The sequence below is a fragment of the Lissotriton helveticus genome, chromosome 11, assembly GCF_964261635.1.
Source record: "Lissotriton helveticus chromosome 11, aLisHel1.1, whole genome shotgun sequence".
Classification (NCBI taxonomy): Eukaryota; Metazoa; Chordata; class Amphibia; order Caudata; family Salamandridae; genus Lissotriton; species Lissotriton helveticus.
Window position 1 is genome coordinate 775,019,618 of NC_136072.1, and position 15,572 is coordinate 775,035,189.

At 42.8% G+C, this 15,572-nt stretch overlaps 1 protein-coding gene across 1 annotated transcript in view; it reads left to right on the forward strand.

The window, feature by feature from the left end:
* The window catches only part of GMCL1 (germ cell-less 1, spermatogenesis associated), a 478,283-nt gene that overhangs the window by 11,848 nt on the left and 450,863 nt on the right, over positions 1-15,572 (forward strand). Inside the window, exon 2 of the mRNA XM_078666688.1 lies at positions 12,546-12,669. Within this exon, the coding sequence (XP_078522814.1) occupies positions 12,546-12,669 (124 nt within the window). The remainder of the gene's footprint in view (positions 1-12,545; positions 12,670-15,572) is intronic.

The window sequence follows — 15,572 nt, forward strand, 5'->3', positions numbered from 1 at the left end:
TATTTTTTCGTTTTTGGAAACAATTTTCTTAAAGGAAGGTATTCCTACAACCTTATTGCTTAGTGACAATGGGCCATACTTTACTTGGAAAAGTAAAAAAAGTAATGTCCAGTAATGGAGCAGTGTACTATCCCAGAGGAATTGGCAGTATTGAAAGTTTTAATCCAGTAATCATGGGAGGTATGAAAGCTGTGATTAATGCAGGCAGCAATTGGGAAAAGAATTAGGTAGATTAAACACCACTGAACGCTACGAGTGCTGCACCCGCCGTTTTTTTTTTCTTCCTATTTATATTCACAAAATCATCTGTCCAATAGAGTCAACATACAAACAAGCCCCCCGCTCCAAGAAAACCGGGCAAGTCCAAGAGGAAAAGAGCGTTGAATACCTCATAGAGGAGAAAGCGTTACCCGCCACAATACACCAACTCCAGACCTCCGGGTCTCCAGGTAATTTCGCCTACGGTGCAAACATCGGAGCTCGCTAAGCCGCGAGCGTGCTGAGAAGGTTAGACGCCATGCACAAAAGTGGGAGGAGCTCTGTCACGGCCGTTAGCTTCCGGCCGTCCTGCTCCCCCTACTGGAGCTGATTAAACCCCTCCATTGGTCAATGACTATAGGAAGACAGTCTCCTGAAAATGATTTTACAAATATTTTCTAAGCATGCTTTGTCTAAAAATTGTATAACTTCCTAGAGAGGAAGAGGAAGAACTACAGGTACATTTGTATTAATATGTTGAAACTGTTTCATTTGTGTCTACTACATCTCTCGCTAAGACAGGAAACAACCTATGAAGTTTATTCAGAGATAAACTAATATCTACATTCTAAGGAAGCGTTATGAAACATTACAAAGACAGGAGCACGTAAGCACATCGCCTAGTATTCCCAAGGACCTAATTATTTTAGCAAAAAGACATTTTTTTCGAAAGCTTAAACTTTCACGAAGAATGAAGCATTTCTTCTGTGAATAAAGCACGTTTCTGCAGTTCAGGAGACATAACATTCAATAGGACAAACAGGATAATTTCATTTATCGTTAATGTAGCAATCATCCTCACTTTCTTTAGTAATACTTCATGATCTAACACGATCTACTTCATGTTTTTTATTTATCAGCTTGGAGAAGTCATCTGTCGAATCTAACTGCACATTTAGTGTTGTACATTTTAGTAACGCATGTTAAGTGCTTTGTTTTCAAACACTAGTATTTCTTAAAAACATACACATGGGTGGATTTCATTGAGCAGATCTTATTTGCAAAACCCATGCTCCATCACAGTCTATATTAGCCTGGGCAACTTATGTGGTCTGGCCGGCTTTTCTAAAAAGAGAGATACCCGAGCACCTTCATTGGGGTCCCCTCCTATGATGTCCAGCTCCCAGGCCCTTTCTCCGTCTAGCTACCGTTCTCCACTGTAGTTGCACTGCCAGTGATTACAGTTCGAAGTCTTAAACCCCAGTCCTCCTGTTGTGTTCTTAAGTGTGTTAAGGCACACCCTCTGTCGGCCTGTGTCCCATATCAGTGTTCTACCTAGTGTGTCAAGTCTTAAAAAAACACTCTCTTGCTATCCAAAGAGGCAGGTTGGCAAATAGGTAGATCAATCTGAGAAGTACAATGTTGTAACTTGTAATGTTGCTTTACATCCTTTTCCTTGGCTTCCTGTTTCCTGCTGCTCAGCCAGTATGAATGTGTTGTTTGTGGAATGTTAGAATGCCTGATGAGGTAGTGGAATGCTGGAGTGCCTGGTGGAGTGGAGAAGAGAGAGAGAAACAGTTGGAGTGTGTGAGCTGAGCAGCAAGGATGCTGCTCCTGGTGGGTCAAAACTAATGAACTACTGAACCTATCATCCTACTTACCATCCTGTAACCAAGCTAATAAACCTCTTAATTATAACCTACTACATGGCTATCTCTGGACTTCTTTTGGATTACATCAATGGCGACGATTAGGAGAAAAAAGCTACGTGTACTGAAAAATGAACTGTACTTGAAAGTACCGAGGAAACTTGAGGTAAAGAAGCTTGAAGCTAGAAGAAAAAGAACGCCCTCTCTAGCCCCACCAGTGTCCTTTACCACCTGGACAGTCTGCCCAGTGCGTTTGACCTTTCTTACATCAAGGGATCTTATGGACTTTTGGCTACAGATTGATGCTTCATTCTTGTTTGCCCTGTTGTGCTTCTACAAATTTAAATGTCTAATTGGGAATTGCACATTTAATGAACTGGCAACACTGTTATATAAATAGAACACAAACTTGGGGGGAAATCCAAGCTGTGAGCTGACTTTCGACAATGTGACCTGTTTTTGTTGTGAAACAGGTAACACGCCTTTATACTGTCTGGGAATCCTTACTATTACAAAAGATCTAACCTGCTTATTTTTGACAGTGAGTAATGAGCAGTGGGTATGCTGGCATTCACGGCTAGATGCAAATGGCATTGTGTCCTTAGAAATTTGAAGGACGTGCTTGTGGGCCTTCCAACGGCATCAATCCTGCTGGGATGTGTGTGCGGCTGTAGTCAGAACGCCTCTCTCTGTTTGAACTGCGACAGACCCATGAACGTGTGCTGACATGGTGGAATTTTATTTCATACGGTTAGTCCGGAGTCAGTGATTAATACGCACTGTGGGAGTTAACAGCGGTGAGTGAATTTTTTTTATGACTCCGTTACCGCATGTGTCCTTTTGAATTTAAACAGCTTGAACTCCCGCTCAAGCTGCTTACCTTGGGCCTGATGGAGCCTCGTGGGAAGCTGGATTATTTTCTTCTGTATGGCGTTCCATCTAGCCGGCCTTACGGGGGCAATCCGCCCGCCATCCTCACTGAAATGACCCCCCGCCACATTAAGATGGCTGGGGGGTCCGCGGCGGACGGCAAGACCGCCCGCCGCTTTTCCGCCGGTCGCCTTTGCGACCGGCGGAAAAGCGGCGGGCGGTCACATGGGGGGTAACTATGGTACCCCCCTGCGTTTCAAAGTACAACATGGCAGGCACCGCGCAGTGCCTGTCATGTTGTGCTTTGAAACGCACAACATGCATTTTTAGCACCGCCCGCCCCAATGTTAAAAATGCGGGATGCACCTGTGGCGGGTGCATCCTAATTCCACGCACGGGACCCCCGCACTTATGGCGGACGGTCCCTTCCCACGACAGGATGGCGGGCGGACAAAGTCTGCCCGCCATCCTCATCCTAATGGGCCCCTAAGTAGTTTAATGTCCAAGTTCAGCATAGAAAAGTGTCAAAATATAAGCAGACTGTGTCCTTAAGTTCAGTTTGGCTCTGCTTGGTTAGAGGGATCACAAAGGCTTCTCTGGATAGTTCCAGGAACTGCTTGTTTTTCTAGGGCTACTGAATAGAATTTGATTAACTGTGGAATTAGCAAGTCTGAGTTTTATAGAATTGGGCTGGAAACATATCTACCCCTGATCTTTCCTCTGGCTAGTCTTTGATAGGTCCCGTGAGCTTATTTGGAGTAATTGGGCCACCAAGAGCATATCTATCTAACTGTGACAGTGTGACAAGTGGTACTCTGTCTAAGAATGCCTGAATCTCTTCTGCAGGTTATTCTATATGTGGGCTGTATACGTCTTTGCACTAGTTAAAGAAGGAGTCATTAATTTGTCCCGGCTCGTACACTAGTGTAGCCCTGTGGAATGGCCATATGGCATCAAAGTACCTCCCAATACGGGCCGTATAAGCCGGGCCAGTGACCTTCCCGGTTTCCTCACCAGGAGGGGGTATGGTTGAACATCGTCCGCCAGAGGTATTCTGTTCTCCCCATCAAATGGCATAATTGGGGTGAACACAGGGTAGTATCAAGTCAGACATGGATATTGTATAATCTCGAGTATTATGATAAGTTCTTAACCCTGCTATGTTGTAGCCTCCAAATGATGACCAGTTCCCAGCAGCAAAGCCTTTAGCCACCTTGATGGATTGCACCTCTGATTCTGGTGGTGTGGACCGATCTAGCTCTACGCCACTGAGACAATTATAGTCCCCACTTAGCAAATTCAGACGACTTGTCACCTGCCCCAGCTGAAGTGATAGTGTGTTGAAGAACTCAAGTTGGTACTGGTTTGGGGCAAATATGCATCATAATAGGATGTCTTAACAATTGAGTCTGCCCTCAACCAGAACCCACCGCCCCTCCTTGTCTATTTTAGAGTGTGTGTTGGTAAAAAGGGTGACCCCGGTCCTAAAAAGTTTCTTAAAAACCGCCAGGTCAGCTGTGGATCTGAGAGAAGCCGGTAATTGGTTCCTCGCTTGAGTTCCCAGCAACCTGAAAGATCTGCCCCCCCACCCGGGCAAGGCGGACTCTGGGGATGCAGGCCAAGCCCATATGCTGAGTATGTTGTTGCGAATACCTGGCCCGTCAATCTGCTTGTAGCCGGGCTTCCTCTAGGGCAGTCAACAGTATTTTCTTGGAGAAAAGCCCTCTGTCTGATGTAAGCAATTGCTTTATGCCTTTTGAAGATAGAGCCTAGACTTCTCTTGTTCCATGTAATAAGATTATACATTTTCAAATCACTATCCATAGTGACTGAACGTGCAGGCCTCTTCCAGCCCGTGTCATCTATGACCTTGTGCACCCATCTGTGTACAACTTAGAACGAGTCCTGAAACAAAAGTACCACATGTGTAAATTTATTAACCCAATTTTCACATCCTAGGGCAAAAAAACAGCCGAAACAAAGCAACTTTATTCATTTTAGTTGAGCGGAAGCACCTAATAAGTAACCGGGTAACAATGGGAGGTACTTTGACCATGCAACACCAATTTCCGAGCCCTTCTTCCACCCGCAATTGCTGAGACGTCTTAGTGGCAAAACCTCAAGCAGAGTAGCCATGTGATCCCCCGCCAATTCAAGGGGTTGAAAAGTCCCATGCCCTTTGCAATAACTGAGGATAAGGTATCAGAAACTCGAGGTGTATCCCTAACGTAGCTTCCTTTGCCGTGATTACCAGCCACACACTGGCAGTTCAAGAAGTTTCGTCTCTACTTAACACAAATCATCTGCTGTTCTGGGATGATCCATGGGAGTGCTTCCCTAAATGTTGAAGTCACATTGGAGTCCCAGTCGAAGGTCCGTTGTTCAGATACCAAAGTACTCTTCTTTCAGAGTGTTGTTTGTTTTGTATCTCCTTAGCTGCCAAGGCAGTAGCAGCTCTATCACTCTTAAGCTAGTGTCTGGTTCATAAACTTGTAGAAAAGTTATTTCTGGTTTTGTTTCTTCCTTTCTATGGAGAGATGCTGTTGAAATTGTGGAACCTGAACGTCTGTTTGATTCTAATAAATTTCGAGGGAGTCCTGTGCCTCTTTTGGTGAAGAACAGTTAAGTGCCATCTAACATAACTTTTAATTTAGCAGGAAACATTAGAGCAAATTGTAGATCCGCCTCTCTGAGCTCCATTTTCACTGACAGGGAGGAGGCCCTTTTAGACTGCACTGCCTTGGTGCAGTCCCGGAACAATGACACTGAGGCGTTTTCTACTTTGAATGGGCCCTGCTCCTTGGCTGTACGTAGGAGGACATCCCGATTTAGCCAACACAGTACTAGGAGGATTTTCCAGGGGAGTTTTCCTATTCTGTACTCTGTGTGCAATTACCGGGGTAAACAAATGCGAGAGATCATGGGGCGCTACCTCTGTGCATATCCATTTTTCCAGATATGCCACCATGGCTGGGCTCTCCACTCCCTCGGGAAGGCCCACTATTACTACTTAGTTCTTGCGTTATTGACCCTCTGCATCTTTCACCCTCTGTTCTAGTTGAGAGATGCGGTCTGTAAGGGTCTGCAGTTGTAATTGTGTCACCTTAATGACAGCTCTTAGTTCATGAAGGCCCTTCTAATTGCTTTTCAACTTGTTTTAGGTGGTGATTCTGTCGATCTTGGACTCCAGTGCTACTTTGGAGGCAGTGATTGTGGCTAGGATTTTATCAAAATGCTGCTGCTGGATTTGAGGTATTTCTGTTAGCTCCGATGTAGTGCCATCCACAGACTCTACCCCCACTTTCGATTCTCCAGGTCCTTTGTGAGGTCACTTTCTCTAGGTGGTTTAGGTTTCAACATGGTGTGTACCAATGAATTAGTGGATCATAACAATCTCCCAATTCGTCCAATCCTCCACCTGATGGCCTGTAGGTTATTGTTTGCGTCCGTTTCGTACTTTTCTCTGGATGCTAAGGTCCCCACAAATATGATCTTATTTGGCACACAACTGCAGCAATCCCAGCATGTGCCTCTCTTGTGCAACACCTTCATGACCTTAAGATTGAGGCAGCAGGGGACCACCATATTGGTGTGGCCCCTATGACCTCCGCACCGGTGCGGCTCCCAGTTAGATTGGAAGGGCACTTGGAGGCCAGTGTAGAGGTTTAGAGTTCATGCGGACCTCTGTATGCAGCGTGAGTTACTACCAAATCTTGAGTAAGCGTTTGAGTAAGCGGCATTCCTAATTTACTGGACCGTCAGTGTATTCCTCATATACCGCCACCAGCCTAATCCCAGTGCTGGGGAATGGCACTGTTCCATAGTGGGTTCTTCTCCGTTCTGGAGCTTGTTTGTATCTGTAGCCGGGGTATGCTGCCTTCTAGTCCTCTATCAGGGCTCCCTGCTACAGGCCAAACCCAATCTGCCGTCACCAGGCCTCAGGCAAGACTGTGCATAGCATTGCCACTCCCCCTACCTACCTGGCGGGCTGGCATGGAGGACTGTGCTGCACTTGCTGCACCAGGTTGGTCCTCCCGGGACTTCAACTGCGAGGTGCCTGCATGGATTCTTCCTCTGTGTGCTGTGAACAGGCCATCTTCACAGCAGTTACAGCGTGCTCTGCCCGCTACACTGTTAGCATCACACTGTTAGCATCTTGGGTGTGCTGGGCCCGGCGCTGGTGTTAACATTGCTCCGATTCAGCAGCTTCTCACATTGTCCATTAGCTTGGCTGCACCTACCTCTCTACAGCTCTAGCAGGCCTCCCTTGATATCATAGTGGGTCTAACTCTTTTATTTAAGGAGGATTAATCTGGGATTAGGAGGGCCGTCCTGGGAGCTAAGGCTCGCGTCTCCTGCTTCATGTGCCGTTAGCTTTAGCAATGACAGCTAAAAACCTTTAATTATGATGAAACTAATGGTATGACCATTACTAATGCCCTATGCTCAGTGCCCATTTTCACTATGAATAAAAGTAGTTGGCACAAAAGCAGACCATACCCCATATACAGTGTGCAGCTAAAGGCGATGCCCAGCGGTTACAGTGTTATTCTAAAGAAACAGTGGTTCTCATTGGTATCTTTAATAAATAAATTACAATATTCCGTGAAATCACTGCACTGAATGCCAAAGTTAATTTTGCAACATATGACCAACACTCAAGAATTGCATAGATAAAAGGTATCCACATTTGCAAACCAAATCATGTTATACATATGCTTGAAAACATAGTTGTGTCTTCATGACTAAACAGAAACCACAACCAAAGCGTAGTGAAGAAAGAGTGACCATATTGAACAGCCTTGTGTGTTTACTACAAACAACTTGATATAATACTAATTAATGCTACAACTATTAAAAGAGGGTTTGACATTCAGGTGTCAACGACGTTTCGACCCTCTGATGGCTATCGGGGTCTCATCAGGACAACATGCTAAAGGGACATCTGTAGGGCCAGACACATAGATACTGAACGAGCTAATCCCAAACAGATAAGTTTAGCCCAAGATAAGTGTGTACACCAGAGACAAAGTGGATAAGAAGTATAAACTCAATCAGGGGTGGGCAGTAAACACCTGAGAAGTGGGGTTGCGAATGAATCAACACTTGCAAAATCCTGTCCCTGGTGGTGCCAGAGGGGCTGGCCCTTAGATATCCAGCCAGTATACAAGACCCCGAGGGGTCCGATGTAAAGGGGGCTCTCCGCATAGTACAGTCTGTAAGGTTATAGGGGGCAAGTTACCTGTGCCTGCTAGACCTAGTCCTGCCCAAAGATAACTACAAGAAGAGGAATTTTAGTTACACAGCACGCCTGAAGTGCATGAGCTATGAAGTCAGGGGTAACATGATTGCCCAGCAAATCATAAATAGTAAAATAAAGTTTGTATTTATGATCATAATTATAATTCCCCTAGCAGCCGAGGTTTCAACACTTGTATGTCCGAGCAATGATGTCATGGCTATGAATAATTTATTTTCCATAATTAACTAAAAATATATTAAGACCCTGCTTATCAAAAGTCTGGAACGTATTATGTAGTATTGTTTTCCAAACACATTTTCTTTTTTCAAAAAGAAAAATATAAAAACTACATAAAACATAGCATTATGGAGCTCTGGTGACATATGCAAACCACTCGACTGAGTGGTATGTCATGAGAACACTACATTGGCATTGTAGAATAAGGGTTCTGTGAATTAAAAGCTTCTCCTGCATAGGTATGCATCGTCTCCGTCCTATTGCTTTCAGTTGTAGGTCCCGCATGCAGCAAAGAAAAGTATTTCTTCCTGTTACTCCAGGTTGCCAACTATGAATGACAGCTGGAATTCAAAAACTGCTAGCTTACATGAAGACGAAGCATGTGTACATGACTTATTCGAAAAGGTAAGAACGTGTGCTCACAGACCTGTGTGGTAATGGGGAAATTTCTACAGTTGTATGGAGCCTCATTCTACCACAGTTTACCTTTTTAGAAACATTTTTGCCAACTCATCACTTCACTTTCCTGGAGAATTAAAAATGCCAACCTCTAATGTAAAAAACTTTTTAATTTCCTTTCTAGAAGTATACAAAGTTACCCATTGTTTAACCTCCACATATACACACCTACATCCTTCCCTCCCCATATACAGTCATGCGCACAGACATTTATATCTCTCCCTGGCACAGAAGTGTCACTGTTACACTTTCCACGAGGAATTTGAAACTTTTTGCTTGTATAAACTTTTGAGTAGAGTTTACCAGAATACTGATAACCTACTAAATGCATATGTGGTTATACCCATGAAGTTTAGATTTTGGATTTCATATTTTCAAAGATTATTTTTTCAAATCCGTTTTAGTACTAATCACATTAAAGCACACGTTTTTCAAAACTGTTTGCATCAAATTCCTCAAAAAGTGGAGTTCACATTTAAACTACCTGGCTCACATCTACATTGATACATGGTAACAACCTCTAATGTTTCAGTACAAACACTTTAGACCAGTTCAGATCGCCTACAATGCAGGTAAGCACAGAGAGAACACATTCGTAATCAAACGGTATTTGAATTGATTATGTAGACAGCACCTTACTAATTCAGGTTCTTCAGGGCAGGTTGCTATTTGGTGAAAAGTGAAAGGGCCCTTTTTTAAAGATGCTGGAACAAAGTTGAGTGTGCTCCTCATTACATTTGCCCCATTAATTCCAGTGGGACGCGTAATTGCACTCCTACATTTGGGGAGGGTTATTAAGAACAGCTTCCTCCATGGGGAAAAATATTTTCTGCAGGGGGGAAAAGGTGTGCAATGGCACAAGGGTCTCCATTGCCCCAGTGTGGGCCTCTCCGCTATGTATAACTCAATACAGTGGGTATAGGACCAACCGGGAATAGTTATACAGCCTGTGCATGGTACAGCTTTCTAATCGGACTTCTAGGAATGTTGTGAATTTCAAAAAGTAGTAAAATTGCATCCACATGTAGAGGTAATTATGTAAATATATTGGTGCAATGCAGATTTAATACTTTTTTTCGTCATTTGGCCCTGTTTTTTCCAACTGTTTAATTGTACAAGGATTGTAGACTATAATACATAATACACGCATTTGGAATGCAATAGGTCTCACATTTGTGAGAGTTGGAGCTATTGGCATTGTAAATGACAATGCCTTTTACCCATGTGTTTTAGTTTATAGTAGATGTACGTGAAGTGGAAGTATGTGAGTTGGATTTGAATTGTTGCAAAATTGTGTGGTGTGGATGTGTGTAGTGGAATTATATGGATCGTAATTATGTGGTTTTGAGTGTACTGGGATTATGTGGACTGGGATTGTGTGTTGGAAAGACTGGAATGGCTGGGACATTGTTAGTGGAACAGCAAACCCTACTTGACGTACAACTCACTGCTACTGTAAAAGGCGAAAAGTTTGGTACCTTTTAGTAAAAGAAAAAAACCTCCATGTTACCGCATTGGATATACTAGAAGGGCTGGGACAGTGTCAATGGCACGGGAAGACCTGCTTAAAGTGCATGACATGAGAGGTTTACATGTATGTAAACTATCTTTCAACCTGTACCGAATGCTGTAAGTTAACTGTCAAACAACTAATTTACTGAGAGCAAGGCAGGCGAGGATACTGCGTGATTGAATGTTCTGTGGACACACACGCTGACACTCCACTCTATACCACTCCATTCCTCTCAACGTCACTGCACTCCACTTAATGCCAATCCACACCACTCTACTCAACTCTAATGTACGCTACTGTACTCCACTCTACTATGTGCCCCTCCACTCTACGCAACTCTGCTCCAATGGTTTTAGCAAAGGTGTTTTTTTGTAATGCCATGTAATCCTCTCCACCGACTGGTTAATTTGTATCCCTATCTTGACGACTCACTGATCAGCACTTATAACACAGATTTTGTTTGATTCTTTGTAGCAATTAATGGATGTCCATCAACCTAAAACAAAAAATCTGTTAGCTGGTCATTTTGTCAAACGTTTATACTTCTGTAGTTCTTATCTCTCTCTTGGAATGGCCCATCCTTCATGAGAAAGGGCAACGATAATTGAAAAATGCCCTCATTCACGTGTTGTTGAGAACTGTGACAGGACATTAGTGCAATAGTTTTTGGAGACTAATGGGTTTTATAGCCTGTTGCATACATGTAGCAGTTGTTGCTAGTATGACAATGAGCAGCAGGAAGCATAATCGGAACAGACATTGGGACCACACTCCAAGAGGGTCATCTAAAAAGAAAAAATATATATATTTTTAAACTAGTTTCTTATGTATATTGAACTTTGGCTTCACCCATGATAGCTGGGGAGTCCACCGCCAGAACATGACCACACATGGACAGTGGGAGTCTTCTCTAGTGCAAAAAAATAGCATGTGCAATTTGTGAAAAGAACTGATCTTGGTTCAATTACTTTCTTTCACGAGAGTGAGCAGCTGTCCAGAATTTCTTTGGGACTTGCATTATGGAACTTCAGCTTGTCATTTTTTCTTTACGGGGTGCCCTTTGTCCTGAAATTATTGCAAGCAGTACCTTCACTTGAAGCACCCATGCTTGCAACCAGTGGGGTACAGTGAAAGCTAATTCATTAATGGTGGGAAAGTGTGGGACCCTTGGATTTGTTGGGGGAAGCTTGTGATTGTATTAGTTAAGGAAAGCTCGTTAGTTGCTTGGTGAAGCCCCAACAGCAGAGATGTTGACCCTGGTTACAGTACCTCCTGGTCATCTGTCGCAGCTGCCAGAGGTCAGTGACCCACATAAATTGATTTGATGCTTGGGCTATGTTCTGACACTTTTCTTTGGGCACCGGGATAGCTGTGCAAGCATCAGAACTTATTTCCAGAATTTGGAAGGTTTGTGTTGCCGGTGCGTTTTGCGCTGCTGTGCTGTGTCCTGTCTGGTTTCCTCAATCTTATCTTTCTACCAAGTTAGTTTTTCACAGCGGCTTGTATTGCAAATAAATGCCTTCGGTTATGCGTTGTAGCAGACATTCCCTTCCTGCTGTCTCGGTTTGCACAGCTGTTTATGAACCTTTTGAGACGTCCTGAGCTGCACACAGAGAAGGGAAGGAAGTGGAGAACAGGGATGCTAAACAGCATGATTCATTTAGAAGTGTGGTTTTATCGTTGTAGGTTGCGTTGTTGCATGTTTTTCTGCTAAGTTGATCTGCGCTCTCTACTTTAGCCCCCATCATGTGTTGTTCTTAAGTGGCAATTCCATCTGCATCACCAGAATTCTGATGCTTTGAGTTGGGGTACTGCGGCCCTTTTCAAGATCTGTAGTAATTTGTTGTTGCACCTTCAAGACATTCACTGCTGTCTTGGACAGTTCAGTGAGTGAGGCAAACTTGTGATGCAGTTACCTACGCTATACTGTTCGTGAATGAGTGAAGCCTGCTCTGCACCGATCTGCCTGTTAACTGTTTTATGTGTGGAGACACTGCTAATGCTTGTATTGTTCCTATTGTTTGTACAAGGAAAGTTTACCTGACTGAAGCTCAAATAGCCCTTGTACAGGGCCTCTTACTGAAGCAAGACTTCCCACTAAACAAAAGCCAAAACAAATGCTGTCTCCAATACTCAAGTTAAATGTAATTCCTCAATATTTTCGAGGGGAGAGTGGCCATCGAGAATACCATATACATCAATCACAACTTTGCCTTTCCCTAAAATAAGTTACAAGAATTGTGAAAATGGGATTGCATGGCCACAGTTGATCAACTTTGGGACTAAAGTGCGAGTTTGAAGCTTGATCTGATTTCTTCGTTAGGCAGAATGTTGACCATTCAAGTTGTTCTAAGCCTTCACCTTTCTATTTTTTCAGAAAAAAATTGAAAAGCACGTCCAAATACATTTACCAGACTCTCTTTTTGAATGGAGAAAATAGCGATATCAAGATCCATGCTCTGGGGCAGGAGTGGAGCCTGCACAAGATCTATCTATGCCAGGTGAGCCTCCAAGCGATGTTTGTACTTTCTGAATATTTCTTTCACCAAATTTCAAGTGAAACAATGCTTGTGTTGTGTGCTGAAGTGGCTGAAAATAGCTGCTCTTTAACACACTGGAAAGTGTTTATCTTTGCTCATAGACCGTTAAAGAGCAGCCACAGGCAGTCTTCCACAGAATTGGGAAGATCTCCTTGACTGCCTGGAATCTTTAGAGGGTGGTATGCTAGGAATAAATCAGTTGGCTTGTAATTATTGGTCACAAATAAGACCAAGATATAACTCCCTCCGACTCATCTCTACAAACCTGTCTTCTGACAAGCCTAACATGTAAATTACTTGTATGCTCTCATTCACCACTGGCTTTCAGGTAAAAGGACTAACTGAAACCTCCCAAAGCAGCCAAGTCTGCATCATCATCTTCAGGCTTCCCCAAACTGATTCCGAAGCTGCATAGTTTTTGCTCAGATATCTTCAGGCCGGATTAAACGGCTGGTATAGTTTGGTTACAAGTGTTTTAAAGAGGTAAGATATTCTCTCTCCTTTAGTGTCAAATGTAGACAAATGTATGGTTATCAGACACCCACAAAGACTTTTGCCTCGTTGTGGCAGGCCTGAATTAGGAAATGTGGTCTGATTTTGGATAGCGCGTGTAAGAGCATTAAAGAATGCAGATGAAAGACTAGATCTGCCTGAATACCACAGAGACTTCCTGCTGAAACCTGTGGTGCAAAGGAATGGTGGGGATTTGGCAGATTGCTGAGGGTGAGTTTTTTTTGATGGCATGCACTAGAAGGTTGAATACGATCTTTCCAAATCAGCAGAGATTCATTTGTTAGCTTGACCGCTATCCTCCAGAGAAATGCCTCCCAGAGATTCTTGGCATTTCTTTATTCTGAAGCAAACTTCTAAGGTGGAAGACAAAGGTACAGAAGAAGTGAATTTTGATCTGGCTGTGGAGGTAGACCAAACATGGTAAATTGAGGAAGTTTATAGCACTGCAGGATTTGCAAAACATAAAATAAAATATTGTAGAGCAGATATCCTCAATCATCACAATACTGATTAAGCTCATAACAGAGTTAGACATATATAGCCTTACCAGGAGTGAAGGTCCATAGTTCTTTGCAGTATTGTGTGGTGCCACCACAAATCTATTTCAAGTGCCATATTGAATTTCTGCAAGATGAATGTGCAAGCTGCAAATAGTTTACTCTTTCTGGGGGTTCGGGTGGTGCTAACTATACAGCCTCAGAGTCTCTTACAGTGATGATACAAAGTTTCCTGGCAAGGGAGTTTTTTCCCAGTTGACTCCACCACTTGGAATATAGCCTGCAAAGCATTCAGGCTAAAGATAAAAAGAATGCAAGGGGCCCACAGAATATAAAGGTACAACCCTAGAAGTGCTGAACATTCAATCTGTGAGAAAAAGTCCTACAAGAGGACAATTTCCAGTGTGTGGCATCGGTTGGTGCGAATGTGTATTTATTTTATTGTTCAACTGCCTTTCCATGTAGACTAAGAGGTAAGGACCTCACCTAATTTTAAAAAGGACTTTATTGGATGAGAGCAAGGTACAATGTTGTTACTTCCTGGCAAACGTTTGGGTTCACCATGAGGGATGTAAGCATGTGTTTAAATAAGTGGAAGTGATGTGAACCTTCCTAAAAACACAGCACAAAGTCTTGGGGCTACACCAGTGGTGGGTTGGGGATGGTGGGGGTGTGAACCAACTGTTTAGCTTAACGGAAAAGTTCCTTTTGTAGCCACATGTAGAGGTAGCAATTGGGTGAAGTCGACAACTAATTTGAAACTGTCATGCTTTTTTTCTTTTTATATTCTTTCCCTTTCCATTACTCCGTTCTACCCGCCACAAATGTTCTCTCAGGATGATTTGTTTTGTGTCTAATGCATATCGAGAACTTTACCAGAGATGGATGTAAAATTATATGGACAATATCATATTATTTTTCTGCAACAACAGTGTTATTTTTGAGATGTTTGATAAAATAAAAATGAATCAGAATGATTGAAATCTTACATAGGTAAAGTTAAGCTTAATATCCCATAGTAGGAGTGTGCACTAATATTTTATCTACTTTTATTCACTCCTTGTTCTTTGCATTGTGCTATTAAAGCAAGTAAGGTTTTACAGAGGCCTCATTTCAAAGTAAATGTCCAGGCTTTTGTTTAACCTTTAGTTTGTGTTTCATCTTCTTTCTGAGCTCACTGAATTTAGGCAAATATGTGAGTTTAAGACTAGGGGAGATGAAGTGATTTGTTTATGGCTTCCAGTTTAGGCATAAAGGTTAGTAAAAATTAATACTGTGTTCTGTTGATTTTCACATTAAAAAAATAATATCCAGCATGAAAATGTTACGGCTTCTTTCGTGTAGCATTTTTCAGTCAGGTCTATTCCTGGCTGTGATATTGCGCTACTTTCCTATTGCTTCACATATGGTGGAATCATGTTCTTTTCTCTTTCTCCCTTCCCCAGTTGTGTAATATAGCACAATCCAATACCCCTAATCATTCATTACAGATAGGAGGGAAGGTTCAGTGCTTGACTTACGGTGACCAGTAGAATTTACACCTCCTTCACACCATTGGTTCAAACCCTCAGCGTTAAAAGAAATGTGCAGCAATGTGCTCAGTCGAACAAACTGTGTCAGCAGAACTCTTCTGAATATGTATGCTCTTTTTGTTCCACACCCCATCCCATATATATATTTTCTTTTCAGCTGATAAAACATTGGTTGTCTTCCCCCATCTTGGCTCGTGTGCAGAAGTGGACATAGCACTAAATAATGAATATTTACTAAGATGCTGCCCTTTGTGTTTTGGGCCCAGACAAACATTGGTGCTGATCAAAAGTTAATGTCTTCCTGAATAATTGGCAGTGACGG